The sequence below is a fragment of the Arabidopsis thaliana genome, chromosome 4, assembly GCF_000001735.4.
Source record: "Arabidopsis thaliana chromosome 4, partial sequence".
Taxonomy (NCBI): Eukaryota; Viridiplantae; Streptophyta; class Magnoliopsida; order Brassicales; family Brassicaceae; genus Arabidopsis; species Arabidopsis thaliana.
This window is the reverse complement of record NC_003075.7, coordinates 12501460-12514882: the sequence shown is the minus strand read 5'-3', so window position 1 is coordinate 12514882 and position 13423 is coordinate 12501460. Positions and strand designations below refer to the sequence as shown.

Below are 13423 nucleotides of genomic sequence, written 5' to 3'. Positions count from 1 at the left end.
TAAGCTTCTAAGATTATTACACGTGGCTTTACTATAAATAATGAATGGCTAGGAATGGCCTTGACCCCATCTACCTCTTTGGTTAAGTTCACAAGTCACTAATCACTTCATCACTTGACAAAGATAAATATTCCTCATAACTTTTTATACAAAGTTAAAAGAAAGAATTATCCCAACTGATTCATTTTTTATAGCAAAATTTGAATTATGTATGGATTCATCATTCTAAATTCAATATTCCTTATGATCATGCTTTTAAAATCAGGTGTAACTTTTTTTGTGACAAGTTAAAGATCATAAAAATCTAGGATGAAACATTTACATTTTAGACCAAAATTAATAATATAAAAAAAAACAAATAAAGTCTTCAAAAGAAGATTTTGTTCATTTCTACATTTTTAATTTGCTCTTCAATCTAGTCAGAGCTAGGAAATGGTCTTAAGAGCTTCATCTTGAAACAGAAGTCCAAACCTATGGACGCAAACGCAAATATCAAGACGCTCTGAGACACCAAAACGGCGCCGTCTATCCCATGTGAAAACAAGCTTTCCCAGCTCAGCTCCAATGGCGGTCCTCTGCTCAACATACCAAGTCCTATATAACACATTAAAAAAAATCGAATCTATAATAAATCTGTTTTTAAAAAAAGACAGATCCAAATAATACAGGTCAGAGACTAATAATCAACTCATCAATTATTTAGAATAAATCAAATCGTTGATTAGTAATCTATTACTGGCAGATTATAATTTAAAAACAACCAAAGGGCGGGACAACGATGGGAACTTTGCCAGCTCATACTTCCACACAATATATAACATGACAAAGACAAAGAAAGTCTTTTTCTTTTACCATTTCTGTTAAGCTTATTCAATCACAAAACGCAATTGCTTTTGAACAATTCAAAGAAGTTAGATAGAAACAGTAATCAAATGTGTTGTTACCTTTAACAAACCCAAAAGCTGCAACGGCTCCGGATTTGAGATGATTATCATCCAAGTCTCTTCTGACTGCATACCTGAATGTGACTCCAAACAATGCACAGCTTGCAAACGCTATTCCCAGGGGCAGAACAAGCTGCTCCATGCTTGCGACTTGAGAAAGAGCAAATGGGAGTTCCGCAATGGTCCCAACCGCAGCTGCGATCACTGCCGCTTTTGCAGATTCTAACCTCTCCTTGTCTTTATCAATCGAATAACCTTTCTCCGAACTTCCAATTGTCGAGTTATCTGCTAATGACAAGGAGCGTTCTGCTTCCTCAACCATTGATCTTGCTGCGTCAATCTCCTGCTGGCATTCTGCAATCTTGAATCAGATATTGAATAAGATTAACATGCTCTGTCTACAAATACAAAACCAAACTAGAGACTTTGTTCCAAAACACGAGAAAACACAAAATGCAACCAAACTCATGATTTAGTTAGTAACCTTATCTAATGAAGTACCTTCACACAAACTAAGAGAAACCCCATTTCCAGGTTTCAAGCACAAAAGCAACACCATTGATATTGATTGATACTTTGAATTACCTATCCTATCCTAAGCATACAATGCACAACTTGAGCTTATCCTGGCATATAAATATATACTGCACAAATTCACTAGTCCATTGTAATATAAACCAATCATTCTCAATGCAACCTTAATCTATACTCTATAGTAGAACCTCCCAAAAACCTCAAATTCCAAAGAGCAAAAGAATCAAATGTTCAATCATTTTCATATCTAACACCATTTCGAGAACAAGCTCTCACCTCTGCGGCTCTTGATTCGAGCTGATTAATATAATCCTGTAGCAATTTCGCCTCAATTTCTTGTCTCTCTATATCTTCGAGCTCTCTCTTCGCAATCTCCACTCTCAACGAAGCTTTTTCCAGACCATCAAGCAAACCTTTGTTCTCTTCTCTGCTCAATAGCTCCTCCACTTGATTTCCCACAATACCGGACAGAGAATTCTTCAAATCTCCGCCGTCACTCGAAATTGCTACATTATCTTCCGACGAACTTCTAATTCTCCAGTTTCGAGTTCTACGATACTGAGAACTCGAGGCAGTCAATTGCTTGGGATTCAAAAGATTAATTTCAGGTAAAGTCACTGAATTTGGTTTCCATGGAAGCGATTGCAGAGATAAAGATTGCATTTTGATAAAGAAAAAGAAAATCTTCGAGTTCTTATCTGGTTGCGAAGAGTGGCCACTAAAACGGAATGAAAAACGACACGATTTTTAAAATGCAACGATGCATCAGCATTAGCCTTTACTGGTACTGAAATCCACGAAACGACATGCATTCTAATATTTCGAAACGGCATGCATTTCAGTTCTCCAAAGAAATCAAAGCAAACTATTTGAGAAGTGTTTGACCCGCATAATCACTTTTTCTTTAGTAACACCAGAGCTAAACACTGTTAATGCGGCTTTAAATTTTCTTTTGGATAATGCGAATCTTAACAAGACTTGCTCAAAAGTCAAAACTAACAAAGTAGTAGACATAACTAACAAAGTAGAAGATAATCATGGGGTACATAAACTCATCACTTATTACAAAGCACTCTAATTCCCGTTTTATTCAGACTCTAATCTAATTCCGACACTACGCTTTAAAAGCGTTGACCTCATCAACCACAGCCTTCTTGTACAGCGACACATCGGTTGACCCGAGCACCACGTGATACCCACGTGCCTTGAGATCACCGGTTTTGTCCTGAGCCGTGGCCATCCCTGCCAAGTAAGCTCCACCATTCGCCGGATCAGAGGCCAACACCGCCGTCTCAGCCACCCTCATGACCGACTTCACCTTCGGGTTTCCTGGATCGTTAAGTAACCCCAAACTCGCACTCAGATCTCTCGGCCCCATCATCACACAATCCATCCCATCAACGGCTATGATCTCCTTCACATTTTTCATACCTTCCTCTGATTCAATCTGCACAAAATATATCAATTGCATAAAAATTCTAACTTCCATTTTTTTCACAAGTAGGCATTTTAGAATTCAATTTAACAATTTCGTCCAATAAAATTGAAAATCAAAGGGGATTTGAGGATCGAACCTGGCACATAATGAAGAGCTTATCAGCGTAATTACCCAAATACCCTTCGTTAAATCCGAAGCTGGAGTCTCTCACAACGGAGTAAGCACAGCCGCGAACACCGTCAGGACGATACAGGCAAAACGAGACCGCCTCGGATGCAGATCTTCCGGTTTCGACCATTGGGAACATAATGCCGTCGGGTCCGAGATCTAACGCTTTCTTAGCTCAAGCCTGACTAATGTCGGGTACACGGAGGACAGTGGAGCAACCAGCGGCTTCGATTGCTCGAATGCAGTGAAGCGCTTCACGAATCCCGCCGGCACCGTGCTCAAGGTAGACGACAATGAAGTCAAATCCAGCTCTTGCAGCGATCTCTGCAAGCTCCGGAGAAAAGGAGAGAAGAAAGTGGCCGAGAAGCTTTTCTCCATCTTGGAGACGTGATTTCAGAGATTTTTTGGTCGCCATTGTGACTGAGAGAAGTGGAGGAGGGTGATGAAGAAGGAGAAGAAGAAGAAGCGTTAATAGAGAAGAAGAAGAAGAAGATTCATTCCTTTCATTGCATGCGATTTATTTCCTTTTTGTTGTTGTCAACATTATTCTCTTTCCAATTAATTTGAGAATTTAATTGGGTTGGTAAAACCATATTCTAATTTTCGGTGATCTGTTATTAATCCAAAGATATTTTTCTTAATATCATTTCTTATTTAAGACGAAATTTTAGACGTTTGAATTTTTGATTAAAACAAACAAAAATGAGTTATTACGTGGAGTTTAAAAGATATAAAGTTTGTACTTTATTCGAGTAGTACTTTTGGATTTATGTTATGTACATAAACTTTTTGTTTTCTCACACGCTTCCAAACAAAATAATGCACTTTTAACATTGGTCTGAATCTGACATGTGCATACAATGTGAGTGACGATTTAACATAAACAATAACAAGAACAAATGTGAGTGAAAGTAATCAGTATGATTAACAAATTTAATATGACAACACCCAATCTCTAACTTAAGCTCCAGAATTACAAGAGAAGAGAATTAAGTTGGTCTTGCATTTTGTTTGGTTTCTCTAATTATTTCCAACTCGATGAAAAGGTTATCTAAGACTGCAGTCTCCAGATAGCGTCGACATCAAGAGTTTGTCTCTACAGTACATTGTCTTCGTACAACCGCACAAGCGAATCAACATAGTCATGTTTACTTTGACGACCAACAAAATACCAAAAGATGTAAAATTTCTATTATATATATTCCTAGTTAATATTTTTAAGTGACTAAATGTAAAATTTTCCAGATTTTGCTAGTATGTTTCTTGATGACAAATGTAAAAGCTTCCACTTTTCCCGATTTACTTACAAAATTTTTACTCCTAGGTAATATTTTTAAGAGACTAAATGTAAAATTTCAAAAAATTTGCTAGTATGTTTCTTGATGACAAAATGTAAATTACTTCCACTATTTCCAATTTACTTACAATATAAATGTAATTTCAAGAAGAAGAAGACACGAGGAAAGGTTAGAAAAAAATAAAAAATTTGGTGCGGTGAAGAAACAATATGGATACTTCGTTCATCGTAACAATCGTTGCCACCATCCTTATGGTCATCATCCTCATCGCGTTTGCTCTATGGGGTTGTATTGGTTATCATGATCGGGTTCATCCTACTGCTTCTTAACTATTTTCTATTATGAACTATCTAATTATGAAAATTAATTCTATAGAATAGCATATCGCTCCTGCTATATTTATCGGTATTTCGCCATGAAGTTTTTTTTTGTTTAATCATAATGTAGCTCTTTATTTAATTGAGATTTTAATGATTTTTTCATATATTGATGTGTTGTGCATTCAAGATTACTAGTATATCGTTTATGTTTGGAAAAATAATCAACCAATTTTTTTTTTTTCATGAGTACCAAATGCAGGTCGACTCTAGAGGATCCCCTACATTATATCTAACCTAAGCGCTCAAGATTCTCATGCATATACGAAACATAAAAACGAAGAAACAAAAGAGAATTATCTGGTTTTTGCTTATGAAGAGACTCGCCTGAGGATGCAGACATGTATCTTTCAGAGACATCGAGAGTTTGTCTTTACCGTACATTGTCCTCAGGAAGTTTGATATTAAACTATACTCTCTTGCTTTCTAAGATCCCAAGCCAATCAACATAGTCGTAGAGCGTCTTGATCGTGGTTGTGCTTTGAAATCTCCGACCTTTTCTTTCTCCATTCGAAAATCGTACCAAAATTAGGCTAATTCAGATAAGAATCACGCCTAATGTTCTTACGAGCTACTAACTTTTTGTCTTGTGGAATTGATCTCCGGGAGATAACCCCATGCACTAAAATCAACCAAGTAAAGGCAAGAAAAGATTGTAAAAGAGCTCAGTTGTGTAACATCAGGTCTCTTGTCAGGTTCATCCTCAAGAGCAATTGCTTTCTCTTGTCTCATTCTCACAATCTAGATTTTCTTTGACACAGGTAGTTTAAACATCTTTCGTATCAAAGAGAACAAGTAAAATTGCTTTCAAATTCAATTGTTCTACGAAAAACAAATGGTTCATTACATATCGTCTACGACAAACAAATGGTTTAATTTTTAGATCTTTTTGTGTTTAGTACCCTACTTAGACCTCCCGTTGAGGCTGCTCTTACATACATATCCTTGGCACAAAACATCTCCGACAAAAACAACTTATTCATCATCATATAAAACTTATAATTACGTCAAAATATATCATAATAAATTTACGAAGACCCAAGCTTAAAACTTTTGACGTCGTCAACCACCGCCTTCTTAAACAAAGGCACATCAGTAGCTCCGAGTATCATGTGATACCCACGTGACTTTAGATCCACGGCTTTGTCCTGTGCCGTCGCCATCCCTGCCAAGTAAGCTCCGCCGTTAGCCGGATCAGATCCCAAAACCGCCGTCTCAGCCACCCTCATGACAGACTTCACTTTCGGGTTTCCTGGATCGTGAAGTAACCCCAAACTAGCACTCAGATCTCTCGGCCCAATAAGTGATGATGGACTTGGGCTTTCTCGAAGAGAGATAACGTGTTTTTTAGTAAATCTACAATGAATCACTAATTTGTTGGTGTTAATGTAACTAGTTTGAGACAAGGTGAGACAAATAATTCAGACCTAGGTGCAAAGTTGAAACTAGTTGTATCCGTGTATGTGACCAAGGAAAACTTGACAGTGTGAAGGTTTAGTTAAAAGGACATGAAAAGACTGCAAATTAAAACATGATCCGGTTCTATATGAGTTGACCATCTTTGATCTTCATGTGTTTTTCAATTTCTGTTTTATTAATCTTGTTTTCGTTCTAGCAATGCGTTGAAGCTTACAAGTCATATATTTTACGAACAATATTTGAATGTTTGGTGCGTTCACAATGATTTATGCGATCACAACCATATGCGTATATATCACTCACTCACAATAAAAAAAAAACGGTCGGGAGTCATACCTTTCCCAACGCCTTTCAAAACCTATGCGTAGGTCGCATCAAATCTTCTTCTTTTTTATGTCAACGCCTAAACGTAGCATCAAAGTTTTATCCGATTCATTAATTGTGTACTTGATCAATCTTTATTGAATATATTTTATTGAGTTGCATTCTAATGTATGAATTTGATATTAACTAAAACCTACTAATACCCACTTAGTAGTATAAATTTGCTAACGCGAATGAAATATCATAATAGAAATATATTTGTACAAAAATAATATTGGAAATGTGAATAATATCCTTCTCATGCATGCGAACATCTTAGTTTTACGGTTACACTTCATATTCTTTTTGTTTATATTCTACTATATACTTAATTGATCAGCATGTGAAGGTCGTCCTCCCAATCTAATTTGTTTTCCCTTTTTCTCACCAAACCAAAATGAAAAGTTGAATAATTAGGTAGAAGTCTACTACTTAGAAATTCAAAATATTTTTCCATCATATCAATTCATTTAGTTACAAAATAATGTCCCCTAGCTTAGCTATTATTATATCATGATGTTAAGATCTATTAATCTTCTGAAAAGAATATATTCTAACATATATTCGTTTGCCTTATGTAGTATGTACTACATATAACATGTCATGGTCCATCCTATCATCCTATAAATTATTATACTCCACTTGCCGAACAACTTGAATCTACTTTCGAAATATATGTCGACGACCTACGATTGTCAAAAATATATGTAAATGTAAGTGACATGAATACAATTCTCACAGAGAAAACAAAATATGACAGAAATTGAATATGTGCTTAAAGATTGCATTACTAGTAGTTACAAGTGATGCTCAAAAACATAAATTTTTAAATTGGCAAATATAAACTTTGAACTAGTGGCATTGAATATATGACTTTTAGAGAATTAGACTTGATTACACAAAAACAAAGAAAATATTAAAGAGGAAACTAAAAGTGTTCGAGAAAGATTTTGATATAGATTCAACTAATTTTTATGGACATGGTTTTATTATTCGAAGTTGTTGAGCTACAATCTGATAGAAAACTTTTAATCTGACATCTATTTAATTTTATTTTTAAATGTTCCATTCTCCACTAGAACTTATCCGTAAGATCACATCCATACTTGAATACTTCAACACAAGCACACCGAATTTAAAACTTAGTGTATAAGTATGTTCTTAAGGTCGAGTCATTGTCACTTTCAGACAAAATTATTTAACGTTGGTCGGATTCTTCTTCTCTTTCTTTTTATGGTGGCCACCATAACACATCACCTAAGTCCTTTGACCTCGATGTCTATATATCTAGTTCAAATGAAATAATCGATTTCAAAAACGAATAACATTTTACTTATTTTATTTTCTTGTAAAATTTAAAATACTTTACCGGTAAACCCAATACCACAAAACATCGTTAACTAAGAGTCTTCGAGATTATCAAAATTGTTCTTGTATAATTGCCTTTGATTAGATAATGATCTTCTGGATATCATTGGCCTACTACTTAATCCAAGTTAGGGGAGGATTGTGTTTGAATTGTGGTACGTATTAGAAGATATCTGAATATCTTGGAACTAATATTTTATAAAACATTACTTTATATGCAGCTAATAAGTTTCCTGTTTTGATAGTTGAGAGAAATATTCTCAACTGCCATTTGACCGGTGTGGTTTTGTAGCATCAAAGTTCGACTCTATTCTTTTTTTTTTTTGTCTTACAATTAGATTCCAAATTTAGCGGATGTTTTTAACAGAACTTTATAGCCAGACTATAATTTGTTCTATAGCCCTGTGAAAGATATATTTGCAGAACAAAGAATATTTCATGTTCGTAAATTTAGTTTAATTTTCAATAATAAAAGTATGTAATTGTACGTGGTTTCAATGTAATTAAGCAGATATGAAGAGAGTATTATACAAGTAATATTTTTAGAATTAAAAAAAAAACTCAAGGGGCAAAAAGGGTCAAGATCTAGATTGATGAAGCTGAAACCATAGTGGGATGTATAATTTCAAACACACAGATTTCAAGGAGAATGTTTTTGTGGGCCCCTCCTTCTTTAGTCCTTAGACTTGTGACTTGTCTCTCACATTATTCTCCACTGTCTTTATTTTCAATGTTTAAAAAAACTCAATTGCCTCTTCAGTTTACACATCGAAAACCAAAACACACTTCATTTCATTTCATTTCAAATTGTTTTCTGAAGCAAAATAATCCCTGAAATCAACATTTTCCAAACTTACCCATGCCATATCTAATTAATAAGTACTGTATACAATAAAAATGAATCAAATTAATTAGGTACCTTTCCTTGTAATTGTAAACGAACCCAAACTATTGTTTTTTGGTCAGGAACGAATCCAATAATTTAAATTTAGATGGAAATTTTAAATGGAATATGATTTTGTTTATTAATAGGTATGGTAGGGCTAAACCATCTTTAGCAATAAATAATAGTTTAGTGTATTTAGTGAGGATCATGTGAAAGTCATCAGGGCTTACCTGTCTCTTTTAAAAATTTTAATGTGTCTTATTTTTTTGTTTAATATGTACCTGTTCTTTAACAAAATGGTATCCATGTGTTGCGTGCCCAAAAGAGCAAAAACATATTATGCTGTTGCATATACATATAATTAGTTACACACTATTTATACAACCTATTTAGCATTAATTTTTCTCATAATGTGACATGAACAAGAGAAGGAACAACAAAAGACCAACCAATGTATCATTTATAATCTGTGTTAGGGATAACAAATTAAAGTCATTCAATATGCATGCACCCCCAATAGTATCCTTAAAAATCCAAGTTAACAAAAAAAAAGGAAAAACCCACCAATAAGAAAATTCAAAGTGAAATTAAGAACATATTGATTAATTAAATAAATAGCAATAATTAACCACTAATAGTACTATCTTCATCAACCAAACCGAGAAATTAATTAGCACCATGATCCTCCACTCAACATCCCAGTCCAATACCCACCAGACGTAGCAGCTGCATCACTACCGCTTCCTCGCTTCTGATGTTCATTAATGTCGACATTAATTGTTGCTGATGAAGAAGAAACTGGCAATTTCAAATCCTCAAAAGGAAACAAGTGCCTTCCATTCACATCATCACCACCTTCTCCACCTTCTTCTCCTCCTTGAAACCCTCCATGAAATCCATTATTATGATGATGATCTAATGAAAACCCTAGCAGTGTGGTGTTTGTGTTGCAAGGCTTGTAATGATCTTGCATTGAAAACCCTCCTGATGCTGGATCTTGATTATGAACTGGAAATCCCATGAAGGAAGAATTTGAAGAATTCCCATTGTTACTATTGTTTCTTATGAGATCCAGAGAAGAAGTAGCCATGGCAGAACATGAAGAAACAATCAATGGATTGTTATTGTTGTTGCTCTTGTTGGTGTTGTTGCCAATGTTGTGGATGAGGTCAGTGAAGTTGGTCCTAATCATCCCATGTGGTGAAAAACCTAAATTGAGATCTTGTTGGGTCGTCTCAAGGAATTTAGGGTTTTGACCGGTCAAACCTTGTTGAGACATGCTCATGAGGTGGTGGTGATGATCAGAGAGATGCTTCTTTGTAGCTGGTTGTGTAGAATCCGAGTGATTGTTACTAATATCAGAAGAAGAAGAGTGAGATCTCTTGTTCTTTCTTGAGCCACCGCCAACAGGAATGTTCCTAAGCGAACCGCCTTCGGTCCAATACCTTCTACAACCTTTGCAGAAGTATCTTGGCTGCGTCAAACTATAATTGTTGTAGTAACAAAACTTTGTGTTGGTTGAGTTACATCTCGGACAGTTTACAGCTTGATCCTTTTCTGGCCTTGCCTTCCTCTCTCCACCCACCGACGGTGGCTGCTGCGGTTGAAGCGGTTGCGGTTGCGGCTTTGGGCATGTGTTTGTTACTATTTCTTCCAAGGGCTTCACTACAATCTCCTGATCATCAAAATAAAAAAATACATCTCTTCCAAACGTTAGCACAAAAACCTTTGCCTATATACAAGTATAGAAGACATAATTGACATATATATGTACTGTCTATCAACAAATTAATGGATTTTCATCAAGATCAAAATGATAATTGAGATATTTGAGAGAAGCTTTAACTAAAAACATAAAAGAAAAAGCAAATTAATAAAGGGTAAAGTGAAAAAAAAAACCATATATTTAAAATTAAAGGAGAAGATCTAAAAACTGTTGAAGAGAAGAGTAACATCAAAAAGAAGAAGATCCGAAAACATTAAAATTCTAAGTCAAGATCTAGTAGATAGATAAATCAGATGATCTAAACTACATCAACACATACATATTGAATTGTACGAATATATAAATATGTAAATGTTTGTGTATAGTACCTGTGGCCACTGAGCCGTATCCATAGATGAACTTCCTCAGATCAGCCGAAACAAAACCTGATAATTCGTTTTCTTAATTAACTTATCTATATGGAAGAAAAAGAGGTATGCTTTTTTTTTGTTGGATGAAGAGAAAGAGAATTTTGATGGCTGAGAAATCTTTTTTGAATGAGGAACTTCTTTGTATGCTTTGTCTCTGATCACATTTGCTTTATGGTAGAGAGAGAGAGAGAGAGAGAGAGAACAAATTGTATGATAAAAGATTATTAAAACATTCCGAGTGGGAATCTTTGTCGTACTGAAAATAAACAAATACTTGAATAGCGTCTATATATAATATAAGCATGTATGTATGGGCTTATATAACTATTTATATATACACCCATCTATATATTTAGAACTTAACGGAAGAATTAATTAGGTGTAAATCATACGATCATAAATGTAGCCTGTATGTTGTATTATTAACGCGTTAATTCCTAAAACAAGGTACATTTGTAAAATCCTATTCGACAAGCAAAATAAGGTTATGCTTTAGGAAATATTTTGACTTGTGTGTTATCTGATACAACATCAGCTATCAGTTCCTAATTGTTTATTATAATTCACGTTGTTGTTTTTCAGTTCAAGGAAACTTTCAAATTTGAAAATCCGAGTCGGATTGAATTTTTGGTAATAAGTTAGGTATTGGATATTTAAGTCTTAACATCCACAAGGATTTTCGATTGTGTTTAAATTTAAACTATATAGTACATCGAAATTTCCTAGTTTGATTTCAATGCCTGACCTTAAAAGTAGATTGTTCTCTTCTTCTGTTTCAAAAGTCGACTGTTCTTTTCATAGTGAAATGACGGAAAGTGGATTCTTTTTAACCAAATATTTCGTTAAATATATTATGGTTTTTAGAAAGTTATCAGGCAACAGTTTTCCGATAATTCTGAGTAAAAACTATAATTAATAGATATATAAGTATTTAGAAAATATTTTAATTCAATTTAATATTGAAACTAAACTGTTTGATTATGTAGTGAACCATTCATTGAGACAATTAACCTATGTTATAGCATGTATTAAAAACTGCTTATTACAAATACCATTCCATTATATAGCATACTACTTTACTAGTATAACGCATCACCACTACTGCTGTATGCTACATCATCACATAATTGAATGTAAAATCAACACTTTACCTTTTTGAAGACAAATGCAAAGTGATAGTTATGTCCTTTTTAAACTATCTTGTTAAAAGATTATCTTTAAAAATAATTGTCAGAATGAAAGAAATTTTTCCAAAAGCTATATAATCTATAACTTTTTCACGATATAAAGTATACTTAGAATCATATTAGTACGGATGGAATAAACTTCAACGACCTAATAAGTTGACCATCCATTGACGAGTTGACCTCTTATATTCTCTCTTAGTTTGGTCGACCTATTATATTCTTAAATCAAATAACAACAAAATGATACATTTCATCTAATCTTTAACATGTTTTTCTTGGGACATAGTCACACGTACAAGTGTATAATGTGCAAATGTTAAGAAGAGAAAAGCCAAAGACTCCCTTAAAGGTCCACATGCACCAGATTAAAAAGCTCATCATCTGTTATTTCATAAAACTTATCCGTATTTCACGTGTTACTTAAGATTCCAATTAGGCTATGATTACCTGTATTGCACGAATTTAATTATAGTATTTCATTTTAGACGGTCATGATCTACTCCATCATAACGTTGTGGTGTGTTTGATTAGTCTGGCCCCCAGATTTAACATGACATATATGTCATCGCCACGTGAGCTATCTTACTTAGTGTACAAAACAGCTCAGGAACACCTAATTTCTTTCACTCCACATGCCACGCTCCCTACTTATTTAGTCATCTTCTTATCACCCAATAAATTGTTACCAAACACATATAATAACATTTTCTCTAAACTAATATCCAGCACAAACATTCGAATAAATCATATTCACTCGATTTGGTTTTTAAAATTAAAATTTGAAATAGTCAAATTTCATTATAAAGAAAGATTAATCTCTCTGGTAAACTTTATTATTAATCTTCATTTTCTTGAAGCAGTAATCATAGGAGACATATCAAAGACTGAGATGTTGACAAGTGTCGTAATTTAAGTTGACTGAGTCGACTAATGAACGGTTATTACGGGTTGATGTGGCCGGTGAAATTCAGGTCCCACGTTTGCTCATGCGCGTGCCTTCTCTGATAATTCTCGACGAAGAAAAAGTCCATCGAATCTCAGCCGTTGGATTTAGTAATGGGTCCGACGAAGTGCGTGGATAGCATCTTAGAAGTTGCGGTCCATGTCAGCGTGTGTGGACAAACCCGCACCATATTAACAACTTGCCTTTCTCTCTGCACCTTAGCCACTTTACCAATAGTGTGTCTTTTCTTTTTTTTCCCTCTCGAATACACTTTTGGAATAGATAACAAATCTGATGCAAGAGCTTGTTTCAGGTAAAAAAAAAGATTAGAAGACTCAGATAGATTTATAGATGGATTTGAC

The 13423-nt window shown here is 34.5% G+C and overlaps 4 protein-coding genes and 2 long non-coding RNA genes across 7 annotated transcripts; 1 reads left to right on the top strand and 5 right to left on the bottom strand.

Annotated features, from left to right (window-relative positions):
* Window positions 1–225: 225 nt before the first annotated feature.
* On the bottom strand, window positions 226–2218 carry AT4G24090 (homer protein). The gene is made up of 3 exons (NM_118541.4): window positions 1755–2218; window positions 945–1305; window positions 226–594 (listed from the first exon to the last, which is right to left on the bottom strand). Exons 1-3 carry the CDS (start codon window positions 2139–2141, stop codon window positions 416–418), a joined length of 927 nt encoding a protein of 308 aa, NP_194140.2. The 5' UTR covers window positions 2142–2218; the 3' UTR covers window positions 226–415.
* A 144-nt stretch (window positions 2219–2362) lies between these two features.
* ALL1 (aldolase like) lies at window positions 2363–3696 on the bottom strand. 2 transcript variants are annotated; one of them, NM_118540.3, is made up of 3 exons: window positions 3343–3525; window positions 3053–3258; window positions 2491–2925 (listed from the first exon to the last, which is right to left on the bottom strand). In NM_118540.3, the coding sequence occupies exons 1-3, from the start codon at window positions 3497–3499 to the stop codon at window positions 2593–2595; spliced, it is 696 nt and encodes a 231-aa protein (NP_194139.2). In that variant the 5' UTR covers window positions 3500–3525; the 3' UTR covers window positions 2491–2592. The 2 variants fall into 2 exon arrangements, with proteins under 2 accessions (NP_001328202.1, NP_194139.2); NM_001341640.1 differs by having other exon boundaries at window positions 2363–2925; window positions 3053–3696.
* Window positions 3697–5687: 1991 nt separating this feature from the next.
* AT4G24070 (carbon-carbon lyase) lies at window positions 5688–5988 on the bottom strand (the record flags this gene model as incomplete). The annotated part of the gene is made up of 1 exon (NM_118539.2): window positions 5688–5988. One exon carries the CDS (start codon window positions 5986–5988, stop codon window positions 5788–5790), a length of 201 nt encoding a protein of 66 aa, NP_194138.1. The 3' UTR covers window positions 5688–5787.
* A 3120-nt stretch (window positions 5989–9108) lies between these two features.
* AT4G24060 (Dof-type zinc finger DNA-binding family protein) lies at window positions 9109–11211 on the bottom strand. Its single transcript, NM_118538.4, has 2 exons — window positions 10890–11211; window positions 9109–10470 (listed from the first exon to the last, which is right to left on the bottom strand). Exons 1-2 carry the CDS (start codon window positions 10911–10913, stop codon window positions 9466–9468), a joined length of 1029 nt encoding a protein of 342 aa, NP_567693.1. The 5' UTR covers window positions 10914–11211; the 3' UTR covers window positions 9109–9465.
* A 1774-nt stretch (window positions 11212–12985) lies between these two features.
* On the bottom strand, window positions 12986–13406 carry AT4G07235. Its single transcript, NR_142118.1, has one exon. It is a non-coding gene; the product is annotated as an other RNA (long non-coding RNA).
* AT4G07240 lies at window positions 13060–13262 on the top strand. Its single transcript, NR_142119.1, has one exon. It is a non-coding gene; the product is annotated as an other RNA (long non-coding RNA).
* Window positions 13407–13423: the final 17 nt, after the last annotated feature.

What these genes read in the sequence shown, in the direction of transcription:
- AT4G24090 (NM_118541.4), bottom strand. Translation starts at nt 2,141, where the DNA reads ATGCAATCTTTATCTCTGCAATCGCTTCCATGGAAACCAAATTCAGTG. An exon ending in TCGAATCAAGAGCCGCAGAG is followed by an intron (nt 1,306 to 1,754) that starts GTGAGAGCTTGT and finishes ATCTGATTCAAG; the next exon opens with ATTGCAGAATGCCAGCAGGA. An exon ending in AGCTTTTGGGTTTGTTAAAG is followed by an intron (nt 595 to 944) that starts GTAACAACACAT and finishes TGTGTTATATAG; the next exon opens with GACTTGGTATGTTGAGCAGA.
- ALL1 (NM_118540.3), bottom strand. Translation starts at nt 3,499, where the DNA reads ATGGCGACCAAAAAATCTCTGAAATCACGTCTCCAAGATGGAGAAAAG. An exon ending in GCACGGTGCCGGCGGGATTC is followed by an intron (nt 3,259 to 3,342) that starts GTGAAGCGCTTC and finishes GTCAGGCTTGAG; the next exon opens with CTAAGAAAGCGTTAGATCTC. An exon ending in AGCTCTTCATTATGTGCCAG is followed by an intron (nt 2,926 to 3,052) that starts GTTCGATCCTCA and finishes TATTTTGTGCAG; the next exon opens with ATTGAATCAGAGGAAGGTAT.
- AT4G24060 (NM_118538.4), bottom strand. Translation starts at nt 10,913, where the DNA reads ATGGATACGGCTCAGTGGCCACAG. An exon ending in ATACGGCTCAGTGGCCACAG is followed by an intron (nt 10,471 to 10,889) that starts GTACTATACACA and finishes TTTGATGATCAG; the next exon opens with GAGATTGTAGTGAAGCCCTT.